Source organism: Larimichthys crocea, chromosome III, assembly GCF_000972845.2.
Source record: "Larimichthys crocea isolate SSNF chromosome III, L_crocea_2.0, whole genome shotgun sequence".
NCBI lineage: Eukaryota > Metazoa > Chordata > Actinopteri > Sciaenidae > Larimichthys > Larimichthys crocea.
In genome coordinates, this window is record NC_040013.1 from 24825853 (window position 1) to 24840347 (window position 14495).

Genomic DNA, 14495 nt, shown 5'->3' on the forward strand with positions numbered 1-14495 from the left:
TTAAAGGAAAAGAAAACAGAAAAGGAAGAAAGAATCACAAGACAAGAACGGAAATACAAGAGATATATAAAGATTTATATATGGATTTACAATTTAACGAAAGAGATAAGTATAAAAAAAATAAATAAAGACGAATTAAGAGGAAATAAAGAATATAAGCCATAGCAAAAGATCTACAAGAAGAAAAGAGAAGAAGATAAGACAGAAAGAAAGAAAGAAAGAAAATCACTTTGTCAGTTTTCTGCGAGTGTCAATTAATGGACTTGAAAGCTCTGGTAATTATCTCAAACGTGTAATTATCTTGGTTGTCTCCTCCCGAGGTTAAACCCACCGTTTAAAAAAAAAAAAAAAAGAAGAAAAGAGTACCTGACGGCTATTTCAACATAGCATACTTTACTCACTCAAGAGACCAAATCCAGTTTCTCCCTCACCCCCCTTCAGCAATTATAAGGTTATTTCTTCTTTCTTTTGTCTATTGTGAAGAGTAGGGAGGAGAAAAGGAAAAGGGGGGGGGGAAAATGGGAGAGAGATGGAGGGGACGGGAGGGGAGGGGGGGGGGGTGGTCTTTTGCTCTCTCATCTCCCTTTCTTTTTTTTTTTTTTTTGCACCACGCATACCATTATCGCCCCTCTTTTCACTTTGCAAGCACTCAATATTGCAGCAGAGGGGAGGAGAGAGAGAGAGAGAGAGAGAGAGCGGGAGAGCGGGCGTAGTTGGGCGAGCATTGCCTGGCGGTATCAGAGAGGCAGATCCTGCTTTATCTAGTCACAGTGGAAGCAAAGTAAACAAAAGAGTTTAACAATAGCCGGCTTCAGGCATCCCCCCCCCCCCCTCCCTCCCTTCCCTTTTCACTATACCAGCTTCCACGGCGGCGTTCCGAGCGGCTGAGTGGGAGAACGTGTCCGCAGTCATCACACCCCGCCGCAGCAACACATGGCATTTTCTCGCAGATTTCTCCAAACTTGAGGAAGCAGCAGCGGCGTTTGCAAAAGGTCAAAAACGGTGTTAAGGAAAAACAACCGCAGAGAACAGATGCACCAAAGCATTCTGGGGGATGGAGTAGCCCCAACCTGTCATCTTTGATTCAGATGTACCACCAGTGAAGAGAGTGTATTGGTGGTGGTGGTGGTGGTCGGGGTGTTATTTGGATATTTATGTTAAGTATGCACATATGATTATTCCTGCACGCTCGCTGGCACGGAGTGAAAAGTAAATATCCATATCATCACAAAAGATATTTCAGAGTGAGGAAAGAGGGGAGGCAAGGCACAACAACCTTAACCATTTTCTTTATTATTGCAAATGAATTGGCAAGGCAACATTTCTTGCATGAGTGCTTGTATGATATGGGGGCCTGGCACAGTGAGAAAAGGGAAGCCCCCCCCCCCCCCCTCCCTTGCATCTTAGACGCGGCACAATGAGAAAGCATTGGATTGGAATGCCTCACCGATCATAGCGGAATCAGAATTTCCAGCAAGGAAAATCTTTTCATGGCGAATTAGGGTGGCGGAGGGAAGAAAAATGGTAATGAAAGAGAGAGAGAGAGAAAAAAAAAAGGTATGCATGGCTCACAAACAGGGTTCCCTCGGCTTGGCGCGGCAGATTTAAGAAGTTTTAAGCTAAAGCTATGCAGAATAGAACGTGGAAAATTGAATTTACTAAACAATTAAGCATTGAATTAATCTACATCCTGCACAGGGGGAGAGCGAGAGAGAGAGAGAGAGTTGAAGAGAGAGAGGGTGAGAGACGACGGTGGCTCATTAAAGGGGGGACAGAATAAATCAAGTGTGTAGCTATGTGTGTGCGGGGCCACAGCTCTGTCCTTCCTCTCTGCTTCCTCCAGCTTTCTGTTTACGCATTTATTCATCTCAGGCATTTACATATCCCATATTGTGCAGGTGGACCTCGACTTTGTGTGCTGTAGTTTTGTTGGCACAGGGTGTGTGTGTGTGTGTGTGTCACTGTGTGTGTGTGTGTGTGTGTCTTGTGGTTAAAGCGTGTCCTTTTGTTAAACAGGGACTGTGGGTATGACCGTTCTGTGATGTGTTTGCAAAAGGTAGATGAAAAGTAATTGTGTGTGTGTGTGTGTGTGTGTGTGTGTGTGTGTGTGTGTGTGTGTGTGTGTGTGTGTGTGTGTGTGTGTGTGTGTGTGTGTGTGTGTGTGTGTGTGTGTGTGTGTGTGTGTGTGTGTGTGTGTGTGTGTGTGTGTGTGTGTGTGTGTGTGTGTGGTGTGTGTGTGTGTGTGTGTAAGCACCAAAAAAAAAGTGTTTTGTTTGTGTTGGGGTGTGTGCATGCACTCGACCTGTGTGCACTTGTATGTATGTGTGTGTGTGTGTGTGTGATCTCATCCGTGTGAGTATTAATTGTGCGTTAGATCAGTGCCGGGGCCTTTTCCGTCCAAGGGCGGCCTGCGATTATAAATAAACTCCCCGTCCCCGCGGAGATGCCACCAGGTCCTGTCTCAGCACCGCCCCCTTTCCCATGGGGCCTCAGCGGCCACCTCCCAGCAGGCAAAGCGCTCTTTTGTTCAATTACAGCTAATGCAGTAGTTTGACATCCCCCCCCCTCCCTCCCTTCACTTTCTAATTATATTTTCAAGTGGAATTTGTTGCAGAATTAAAACAAAAAAGAAAAAACATATCCTTTTTTTGCGAGCGAAAGGCTCTTGGGTTTTTTTTCTAATACTTGCCGTTCGACATCCCCCCGGGGTACTGTGCTATTCTTTTTTTTTTCACAGAGCTCTGAATAAACAAGTTCTTGCTCATTTTTAAAAGCTGTACTTTTTTTTTGGAGGAGCTTGGCAAAAGCCAGTGTTAACCGTTAGCGTGCCGAGCATGTGGTCCGGATTACCTCACTTCTGATGTTCTCTGGAGTTACTCGGTCATGCACGGGTGTTTCATTTTTCAGCGTTTCTACGGTCAGCAAAAAAGAATTTGTAAAGAGGCGGAGAGAGAGAGAGGGGGGGGAAAAAAAAGAACTTCTTAGTATCTTATCCCCGTCAGAATCAACATTTATCTCCACGATCGCCATCCGAGTCATGCCTCCTTTGTGCAGCGACTTTCCTCTTTATTGCAAAGCCTCAAAGCCTAATTTAGAAAACAACGATTTTATCGTGCATGTAAGCACTGTATTATAATTTCATAGCCCAGGAACATCAAACGGGCTCTAATAGACCCCAAATGTGTTGAATTTGCTGACTTGTATATTCTTTTCTGTTATTTTATTCCATTTACATTTTGTTTAAAACAAACCCTGTCATGAATTAATGCCTACTCTTTTTTTTTTCTCCTCCATAATTCTAAACTCGGATCCAAATCCTCCTCGCAGAGGCAGCGCTGCCTGTAGTATCCCAATTGAAACCAGTTGTTCCCCACTGTGTTTCTCTCTCTCTCTCTCTTTCTGCCTCTTCTCTCCCTCCGTGCGGGTTTCTATCACTCATTTCGTCACGTAGCCCTAAAAAGCGTGATGCGAACACCACATTGCCCCCCCTTGATATCTGCTTCATTTGATTTGACAGAGCAGAGATAGGCTCACGCAGGGCGGGAGAGTAGGCTGGAGTAAGTGTTTGTGTGTTTGTGTGTGTGTGTGTGTGTGTGTGTGTGTTTGTTTTGTTGCCTGTTTGTTTGCGATAGCCAGCCGCGTGTGAGGAGGCATTAGATTCCATTTCCTTCTATTTTGAACTCTCTTTTCTCTCCTGTCCTCGGCGCTAATGTTGCTTTTCAGAGGCACTGAGAGATAAGAGGTTACATCTGGTTCAGCTTCAATAATATGTAGCAGCTTCGCATGGGGCAGGGTGTGATTTCTGTGTGTGTGTGTGTGTGTGTGTATAAGCCCAAATCTTAATATATATATGTGTGTGTGTGTGTGTGTATCTGTTTGTGTTTGCCTACCTGTGTGTGTCTGAACATTTTTTGTTGCGTGTGCATTTGTGTGTCTTTCCTTTATCCTCCTGTCTGAACCATTTGCTCTTTACCATCCGGTGTGCAGCTGACACTTATCTGGCCTGTCCTTTAGTCTCACACACTCACACACACACACTCACACACACACACACACACACACACACACACACACACAGGCCTTACTATATATAAACCCAGGTCTCCCGAGTCTCTTTTCTAGTCAGCTGCTTGTGTTCATAGGTTGTACTTCTTGAAGACGTAGAGAAAAGAAATGGATTTCCACTCTCCGGTAATGCGTCGTTTTTTGTTTCAGTTGTCTGTGTAAAGTTTGAAGTTTGAAGGCTTCGGCTCGCTCGGTTCGTTTTGTGTTTGAGGAAAAAAGACTGTGGGAAAACTTCAGCTTATTTGGTTATGTCTCTGCTCTGGCTCCGCTTTCCCAGAATGAAATTTAAATCTACATGAGTGGGATTGGTCATCCATTTTTTTTTCATATTCATATTTGGACAAAACAGAGGATTTATACATATGTAGCAATACTTAGTTATTTACCTCGCTCTCCCTCTCTCTTGGTCTGCTGTGCTCGGATGACATCACTCCCTGGCGCTCGCTGCGGCTATCTTAAGTTGTAGCTGTTTTGTATTTTCATCTGCTAGTGGTTTGAGCCAAATGGAGGCAGCCGTGGATTGCATGCCTCAGAAAGCTGGGAACTAATACAACATGTTCGCTCGCTATGCGTCTGGGCCCTTTCTCCTCATCGAGCCCCAATAATCCTCATTCCATAAGATTGTTGCAGGGGCACACACACACACACACACACACACACACACTGCGTGACTGTGCTGAGAGTTCGCAAATAAAGATTTTTTTGTGTATGCATTCAAAAATGAGACACATAAAACACTGAGTGAACTGACTGATCTCTCTCTCTCTCTCTTTACAACAGACGTCCTGGAACAGAGATCACGATGACACGGCGTCCACGCGCTCCGGAGGAACGCCGGGGCCTTCCAGCGGCGGACACACATCGCACAGTGGCGACAACAGCAGCGAACAGGGTAAGAGGCCGCTGTCTGCATGTTTTCCTTATTAATCAGGTGGAGGAGAAGAGAGGGAGGACGGGGGGAGGGAGGAGGGGGGCTCGGCTTACATGAAGACATGAAGCGCTGAGTGTATTACATCTGCTACATTATATCACATCAAGCTCACGAGTTTTTGTGTCTTCAGATGAGGGTTGACAGGCACATTCGGGCCGGTTTGGAGTTTTTTTTAAACGGCTCACAGTTGCTGCTAAGTAACTCACAGAGAGGTCAGAGGTCATGGACAGCCTTATGTATATATAAGAGCTCTTCCAGGCCTCGTCTGCGTTTGCTGTCTTGCTCAGGGGCACTTTGGCAGAGCAGACATGGTGTGGTGGACGCCTCATTCCTGGAGTCTGCTGCAGGTTTCTGTCTTCCTGGTTTCCACCCTGCCAATATTTAGTGTCTTTAACTCTTTGGCATGCAGCTTGGTTTTTACATCTGAGCGTGTTTGGATGCGTTTGTGTGTGTTATTACATCCCAGACTACACGGTTCATATTTTATCTTCTCCTTTTTCACTTTGAACACCATTGTCACAAGATGGTGATGATGCATTGTTTGGTTGCATTGACTGCATGCAACAGTTTGAGGAAATCATTAAACATGCAGTGAAAAACATAAAGGTTTTGATGACGTTTAAGAGCTTTTTCTGACATTAATGATTCAAGAAGCAACGGCTTTGAAGCTTGCAACTGTTGCTACAAGTTAATTGCGTCTTTGACAGTCTAGAAATGTGCATCAAATTGAATTATTCTATTATTCTTCATTCTTATTATGTTGAGGCTCAAATTTAAAGGGGTCTAACACATTAGTGTACACTCCCTCTCGGACCAGACAACCCTGCTGAGGCTAGATGTGTGTGCATTCAAAGATGTGTGTGTGTTTGTGAGTTTGAGGCAGCAGTGGGAGAATGGGTTGGTGGTGGTGGTGCGGCGTTGCAAACAAACTGTAGGCAAAAAAGCAACTTCATATATTATTGAAGGCGATGTCAAGGCGAGCAGTTTGCAGGGTTGCCAGTGCCAGGAGGCAGAGCCTGGGTGGGAGCAGAGAGCGCCGCCATGCCTTCCACTCCAATGAGCAGCCATTTATATAGTCAACACACACACACACACACACACACTCTCTGTCTCTCTTTGTCTCTCTATCTGTCTCACAGTCTGTCTCTTTCTGTCTTTCACACACACTCTCTCTCTCTCTCTCACATACTGTTTGTCTTTCTTCCTCACTCGTCATTAATGTCTGACGGAGGAGCTGAGGGACTCGGAGGTGAGGCACGAGTGGAGATAAAAATAAAAGATAGACAGATGATGAGGATGAAAAAGAGTGAACTTACGGTGAAACGGGGGGGAAGACAAAGCAATATTGTGTGTGTGTGTGTGTGTGTGTGTGTGTGCACGCCTCTACCTCTGATGACTAATGGTCTGGGGCAGCCAGGCAAGATCTGATTGGTCGCTCTAATGAGCGTGCTCTGTGCCGAGTTTGGGCTCCTGCTTCTGTGACCTTTGCCCTATATTGACCAAACTGACACTTCATTTTTCACATCTTTCCAATTATAGGCCCACTCCTTATGTTGGCCCGCCTCCTCTCACCCTCTCTCTCTCTCTCTCTCTCTCTCTTTCTCTATCTCATCATATCCCCACCACCACCACCACCACCACACCTCCTCCCGACTCTGCCCGGCTATTGTAGGTTTTTCTGTTTGTTGTTGAAGTTCATTAGAGGGTAAAATCTGGGCTAGTGTGTGTGCATACATGTGCATGTGTATGTGTGCCAGCTCAGTGAATGAGGCGCTTTGAAGTGTTGCAGGAGGGTTGGGAGCTTAAACATGATGTATGTCTGTAGGTATCAGGGTATCTGCGGGTCCTGGAGCGTGTTTCCTAACATCCATTTGTTAGTTTCATTACCATAAGCTTCATCCGTAAACACACGTGGATTAATCATCGTTTTATTCATTTTCGATTATTATTACTTCTATGCATAGTTACACAACTTTCATGAGGTGTGTTCAGCACAAACGCCTGCATATAATGCTCAGGTGTCCGCACACTTTTGGTCATGTTGTGTATTTTTCCTAATTTTGATCAAACTGCCATTTCTTTCTAAGGCCTCATTTGTTTATGTGGTGACACACACACACACACACAGTGTCGAGCATGAAGACACAGCAACAACAGTAAATACCGGAGGACATCTTGGACCGTATCACTGCCACGTCATATTGGCTCTGGCAAATTGTGTGTCAGTCACTTGGTAATCCCAGTAAGCTGGTTATTTATCAGTTTGGCACTCTGCTCGCTCTCCTCCGACAGTCTCATCCCGCTGTCTCTCTCCTCCCTCTTTCTCGCTCTTTCATCTTCGCATCCTCCCTCTCTCCTCTTCTCCGGTTTTCCCTTGTCTCCCACCTACTCTTGCGTCTCAGTCTTTGCTCTCAGACGGCTTCTCTCCTTGTGAACCCCCGTGCTTTTCTCTCTCTCTCCTCCCCGTGTTTTTTTTTCTCTCTTCCATGCCTCCCACTCAGTCTAAAACACTACCTTTGTTTATCCCTCTTTCCCCTTCCTCTCACCTCTCTTTGTTCCTTTCGCTCTCTCTCCTTCCTCCCCACATTTCTGTCTTGTTTTTTCTTTTTCATCTCTTTCCTCCTTGTGCTGACTCTTCCCCCCCCTCCCCTCTCTCTTTCTCCATCTTTCTCCATCTTTGTTTATCTTTCATAATCTTCCCTTTCTCATCTTATTCTTTTCTTCCTTCTCATCTCTCCTTCTCAGTTTCATTTCCTCCCTCGACTCTCCTCTCCATCGCTACTCTTCTTCCGGATTCTTTCTCTTGCGTCTTTCCTTGTTTCCTCCTCACATTTCTTCGTGTTTCATTCTTGTGTTTCCCGCCCCTCCTCTTTCTCTCCTCTACCTTTTACAGATTGCTTTCTCACTGACCTTTCCCTCTCTGTCTCTCTTTTCCACTTTCTTCATTTTCCTCCTCTCTGCCCATAGAGCTGCACAGCTAATGGCCATCTTTCTCTCCCTTACTCATCTGTCCTTCAATCCGTCTCCTTTATTCCCTCTCCACAGTCTATCATGCCACCCTCTCACTCTCCTTCTACACCTCATCTTGCACTCAGTTTCTCTCTAATTCCTCTCCCTGTTTCTCTCTCTTTCTCTCTCCGTCTTTTGCCCCCTTCTTCCCTCCATCCTCTGCCTCCAGCAGAGCGAGACAGCTCAGAGGAAGGATGCTGGATGGTCGAGGGCCTTTAACTAGTGAACTCCAGTCTCCTCTCTCAGCCTTTTTTTGTCTGAGGCTATTCCTGAGACAAACACATGCTCCGCTCTGCCCTCTTCTCTGAATGGTTCACTGCCCACTGGTATAAAAAATCCCCCCATCTCTACCCGGAAACGCAGCATTCGCTCTCTCGAATCCAAGAGCTGCAGGAATTGTGAGGAGGTCTCTGCATTACATAAGATCAGAGGTCTCCGTGCACATGAACACGACTGCAGGAGAAGACGATTATGTGATTTAAGAGATTTGATTAAAACTCTTGGGCCTTTTCTTGGTCTGCAGGTGTTTTGCAGCGATCTGTGACTGAGGATGTAAGCAATTAACAAGAACAGACTTTTTATTTTATTCCTGCATGTGGTGACAGCGCTCCCATGCTGAGTTCTTATGGGTGTTTATGCTTTGACCACAATGCCGGTGGTATTTCCTAGCACCGAATTCCATTGGCAGTCAGAAAAGAGAAAGAAAAAACGGAGGGAGGATCACATTTGTTTCACACATGTCATTAAAATCAGTCCTGGGTGTCTCCTCTCTCGCTAAAAGAGCAGACAAAGAAGAAAGCCTCTTATTTTTTCTCCTCCCTTTCTCTGGGACGTCTTTTGTAAACATCCACAAGCTTCGACGGGGAGAATCGGAGAGAGCGGCCCTGTACTTAATTAGTCCCACTCTATTAGCCCAGCTGTTTGCGAGCTAGTTCCTACCAACGGGCCCTTTTGTTTAATACCCAGAAGCCCTCTGGAGAAAGCTCATTGTAGCTGCTGTTGCCTTGGATCATGCTCGTCTGTGAAGAGTAATGCTCGAAGGGTTAGGAGGAAAAGCCAACAGATCATATATGCCTGCGATGGAGGGGGAAGGGGGTGGAAGGGGGTGGGTGTCCCTCACGGACATGAGCGGGGCCTTCTTCTTTTTCCTCCCAGTATAAAGTACTCCTCTTTGCCTGTGTGTGAATTTGTAAGGACACCCCTTGGCTTCTCCGAGGGGCCTGGCGGCGGACGAGGGGAAACAGAATAACATTCAGGCACTGAATCGGGCAGCTGCGGCGATGTGGACGTAGAGTCGAGCAGAGGAGTGTGTTCGCTCTTGTTTTTGAAAGCTACAGGGTTTCCCTCTCCGGTTGTCAGAAACATCCAGGGAGCGAGGCGATGACTGCTGATATTAGATATGTATCACCAATTACCCAGACCGTTTGTAAAGAGTACGATGTGCCGCGCCAAGGCAAACAGCTCCCTGTAAGGCTGTGTGTTGGTGTCTGCATACATTTCTAGCGTCTGAGTAGCGGCCTGAGATTTCTGGGTGTTGGGCTGATATCTAGCTCTGAGGTTTTTCTTTTTCTTTTGGTGCAGTTGAAGGAATGCTCAGCGTGAAACTTGACTGACCTAAACTGTGTGTGCGTGTGTTTAAGTCTAATATAGCTATAGTTCATTTCTGCTGCACACGAGGTCCTGCTGGACTTGGACTAATTGCTCCAGCCTGTAGAATGAAACCTGCATATTTATTGTACTTGATGATGATTAGAGTGAATTCAGCTTTGATGTTGCCAGTTGGGATCATCTTGGTGCAGGATGTGGCACTTCTGCCTCGCCCCATTCATTCTGCATCTGTATATAACCCCCTGCTGGCTGTGAATCCTCATTGATCAGGGTGGAATATTCCTCATCCATCCATCCATCCATCCATCCATCCATCCATCCATCCATCCATCCATCCATCCACCCTCCGACCTCTGTGCCCTCCAACAAGGTCAGGCCACAGAGGAGCTGTTGCTTTTCCGTCTCCTCATTGGCCGGTCTCCAGGGCCTGGGCGAGCAAACGGGGACATGGACAGGGGTGCCAGGCAATCAGCAGCCAGATCCGGCTCGACCAATCACTCGGCTTCACGTGGCTCCCTCAAAGTCACCGATTAATTGGTCTGATTGTCCAGTAGACTGGAAGAGAGGACTGTGAGTGTGTGTGTGTGTGTGTGTGTGTGTTTTCCCTGCCAGTAGCTTTTAGCTGCTCTCCAAAGATTTCTGTTGCAATAATGAGTTAAATACTCACGATTAAAATAATTTGATGCACTCGAATAAGTAACTGTAAAGACACAGGAATGTGTGTCGGTCGCATTGGCACACAAAGAAACAGCTTCAAATCTTCTTATATAACAGCAGTGCCATAATGTTTCAGCTTCTTTAATATACAGTACAGGGAAATAAACAGTATTCCCATCTATACGTTGTCTAGACGTCGTCTAGACATTGCTAAGGAAGAGCCTTAGTCCAGTAATTGTCTTACTGGTGTCCAGCTTTCCTGGTAATCTGTTTAAACGTGAGTCTCTGTGGGTAGATAAAAGGTGTGTGGTTCCCTTGATTAGTCTGCAGTCTGTATTACTGGAGGTGTGTGTGTGTGTGTAAGTACAGTAGCTGGCAAAACACGAATCCCTCTTTGATTCCCTCGGAGCGTGAACACGGGAAGACGAAAGGGAAAGAAGAGGACGATAAGGAGGAAGGAAGAGAATCTCAGAGTGAGCGCTGTGAAAACATGTTGATGCTGACTGGAGCAGTGTGTATACGGCGGTTGTAGAAAAAGAGGAGAGAGCAGAGCAGTTATCCCCGATGAGTGTGTTAAGTGCTGCTGAGTGTTGTTTGGGACTCTATTGAGGCGGCTGCATGTTCAGTTTAGAGGTGAGAGAGTTTTGTTCGGGACACCGGTGGGTTCAAGAAAAGTGTGTGTAAGCATGTGTCCAAGTGTTAAAACTGTTTATATCTTCAGGGTCGTAAGAGCATGACCATAACTTCACAATCTGTTTATGAAAATCAATATTTGAAAGGCATAAAAGGGTGCATCTCAAAACACCTTGAGAAAACATCCCACGACAACTCAGCGCTTCACGGTAGGAATGTTTGTTCAGCCCCAACCGGATTTACTGCATCTCAAACATTATTATCTTTGGTTACCTGGGAAAGAGATGTGAGACTTTTCGGTGTCCAATCACGACCTCGCTCTCTCAGATTCGCTGATATCTTTACGACCTCGCTCTATGGCAGCGGCGGACGCGTCGGCCAACACGCAGTGACTCGCCTGGCGAGAAAATGATAGCCCTCGATGACTTTTTATTGCCTCGTATAGGCAATAAGGAAACTTGGAGTGGCCTGAGTTTGCCCCCCTCTTGAAAAAGAGGAAATTGTATCAGGTTCCCACAGTGAGGGGGGGGGGCAGTTTGCTTTTAGGATTAAGGCTGGTGTCACCGGGCGGCTGGGGTCGTGTAGAAGAAAGAGTCAGAAATACAAGTAAACAAAGTGACTTCCTCCTCTCCTCTCCTCTCCTCTCCTCTCCTCTCCTCTCCTCTCCCATTAAGCGATCTTCTGTGTCAATCAGGCTTGAGAAGGTACCCGTCATAAAACAGTTTGATAAAGTGTCACGGGGATGTTTGACTTTGGGATAAAACAGTTTGATAAAGTGTCACGGGGATGTTTGACTTTGGGATTTATGTGCTGTTTGTTGCTAAGCACACATCACCGGTACAAGCCTGGCGTTTATCCATATGTCTTCATTTTCTCTCGTGGCCTTTGTCTCTTTTCTCTCTTGCTCTCTACTACCTCCTCGGTTCTGTAATAACATTCAGAGGAATGCTGCACACATTTTGAAGGTGAATAAAATGTTTCCTCCTCCCCCCCGCCCCGTCCCGTCCCTCTGTTACTTTAAATCCCCCTGCATTCATTCGGTCTGTCTCTCTCTCCGTCTTGTTGGTTACATGTGGGCATGTTTGCATGACCGAAGAAATGCAAAATCTAGACCCGGACCATTACAGTATGCCTCGTGTGCACAATTTACATGAAATACATATTCATTCATGCCATGCGTGCACATGAAATAGCTCCTCTCTCTCTCTCTCTCCTTCTTCTTCTTCTTCCCCCGTCTCGCTCGTGCCTCGGTCGTCGTGCTCTGTCCAGAAAGTCTTTCAAACAAAAACACCAGCGTCATTAATGCCTTTTTTATTTCTTACACGATTGTTGCCTTTTTATTTTCCCTATTTTACCCATAAATACACTTGGATCGCACCGTGTAGTTTGCTGCCACTCCAGGAAAGAATACAGCAGCCGTTCATTTGAGAAAAAAAACAAGAGGTTCTAGTTCATTTGCTTCAGTGAGGCAGAGCAAGCGGGAGGGAAATGTATCTTTAGCTCCCATGTTATAATTGTGGCACGCTAATGATGTAGACACATTCTCGCTGTCTGTTTACAGGAAGCGCTCTTCTTTAATTTGCGACTGGCGTGAATGCCAAATGCCTATATCTAATTACTGGTGTTTGCTAAAAGATACTATTTACACACACTTTTTGCCTTGTAGAGGTCTCTAGTGTGTCGGGGTGGGGAGATTATGACAAGAAAAGTTAAATGTGTCAACGTGGTAAAGACTGTAAACGTTGTTCAATTTTATATGCAACATTTTTTTTTTTCCTGTCTGTGTGCAGGAAGTGAAAATTAGAATAAGAGGAGTCCTTCTCCGGCGTAACGTGAAGATGTTTTCATCCAGCGCCTCTAAACCCGAGATCTTGTTTGAAAAGTGTCGACTCCATTCAGGTTTATTTCGGTATAGAGGCGCCATAATTTGCCACCATTGTCGTGTAATCATGTCCCGAAAGAAGACGCTACTTTGGTCAAATTACTGGATATCGCCGTCTCTTCGCTTTGATTTGCAAATGTAAACAAGTTTAAAGGCGGCAAATGCACTCACAAATGAAAAAGTTCAGCCGTGGAATAATTTGTGTGCTTGTTTGTGTCGCTCTCGCCGTGGGAATCTCGTCACAAACCTGCACGATGGTGACAAATTTGGAATATGTCACCCAGTCCTGCGGTCTTTATTTTGTCTGTTTTCAATTTGGCTCCAAATTGCCTGGAATCACACACACACACACACACACACACACACACACACACAATAGAGCTGTCCCAGACAGAAAATGCCCTGCTTCTTAATCATGGCCAGAACAGGTTCATAGGGAATCACAGCGACTCATCACTGACGTGTCACAACGCATTACATCTGGCCGATAAAACAACCTTAAACTCTCTCTCTCTCTCCTCGTTCTGTCTTTCCATTTCTCTCACCGCTGACTGTGGCTCCCTCCTTATCCTCCTCCTCCTCCTCCTCCTTCTCCTCTTCCCTTGAAGAGGAGCTGAGCTCAGGGCCCAGGAGGCCTCTGATCAGATAGATGTTAACTTTTCAGGGAAAACCCTGATAGCAGACTGTAAAAAAATTCAGACTTTCACCACTGGTGGAGAACAGATCCGCTCTGTCGTGAGCTTTCCTACCGTACAGGAGGACGTTAAAGGGGGACATACTGTAGTTTGGGTGTTTGTTTTCGTGGAGGGAGAATGAGAGGAGGAAAGAGTGAGGAGGGAGGAGGAGGTGGTGGGGGGGAGAAGAGCAAAGAGACAGGGTATTAGCACTTTGTTCAGTGGAGGAGCATTGTTTGGCCCCCTTGGCACACACAAATAAGCAACTCACACACACACACACACACACACACACATGCACAGAGCACCGACGTTTATTTAAGCTTTTGATAAAGAGATTAGCCCCATCATCCTACGCTCTTAAGCCAGCCGAGGGGGTCCGTGTTCAGGAAATCCTGGCTTTCCTGACACACGGGCTTATAACGGGGGGGAAACCTGGCTCAAGCAACACTTATATGATATTAATATGATTCCTAATGGTCAGATTAAGTGTGATCTGCGTGCAGCGCTCGCCGCTTTGGGTCCGATCGGTGTGTTTTTGCAGTAAAGAGGAAAGAGAGACAAAGTGTGAAAGAGATGGAACAAGTAGGCGGGGTAGTTGTGCCAGCTGGGCTGTTTTTCTTTATTATTAGCTCTATCACAGTGGTTGGAGTCCAGCTTAAAGCTACAAACAGCGAAGTGCTAATTTTAGCCTCCAAAGAGGATAAGGATAAATAGCTTGCTGCCAGTTTGCCATATGGTCCCCTGCCGATTATATTGTGTCAGGAATATTTCCACCACCCACCCCTACCCTAAACACACAAACATACACACACAAACACACACATACACGCTGTTGTTTCAGCAGTTATGGCGCTCTGTATCTCAACATGTGGATATGATCTGCAAAATGCAGAGTTTTAAAAAATATATCAACCCCGTGAAGATGCCTCACAATCCTTAAAGTCCAAGAATGTGTTTCTGTTTTTTTTTTTTGTTTTACAGTTCATATATTCGAAAGAATAAAAAGATAATTGCCACACAGGAAGTTGTTTTT

General features: G+C 45.7%; 1 protein-coding gene across 2 annotated transcripts in view; it reads left to right on the forward strand.

The window, feature by feature from the left end:
- Positions 1-14495, forward strand: part of meis1b (Meis homeobox 1 b) — a 145054-nt gene that overhangs the window by 77869 nt on the left and 52690 nt on the right. For both annotated transcript variants that reach the window (XM_027277424.1, XM_010745799.3), the window contains exon 7: positions 4846-4957. In XM_027277424.1, the coding sequence (XP_027133225.1) occupies positions 4846-4957 (112 nt within the window). The remainder of the gene's footprint in view (positions 1-4845; positions 4958-14495) is intronic.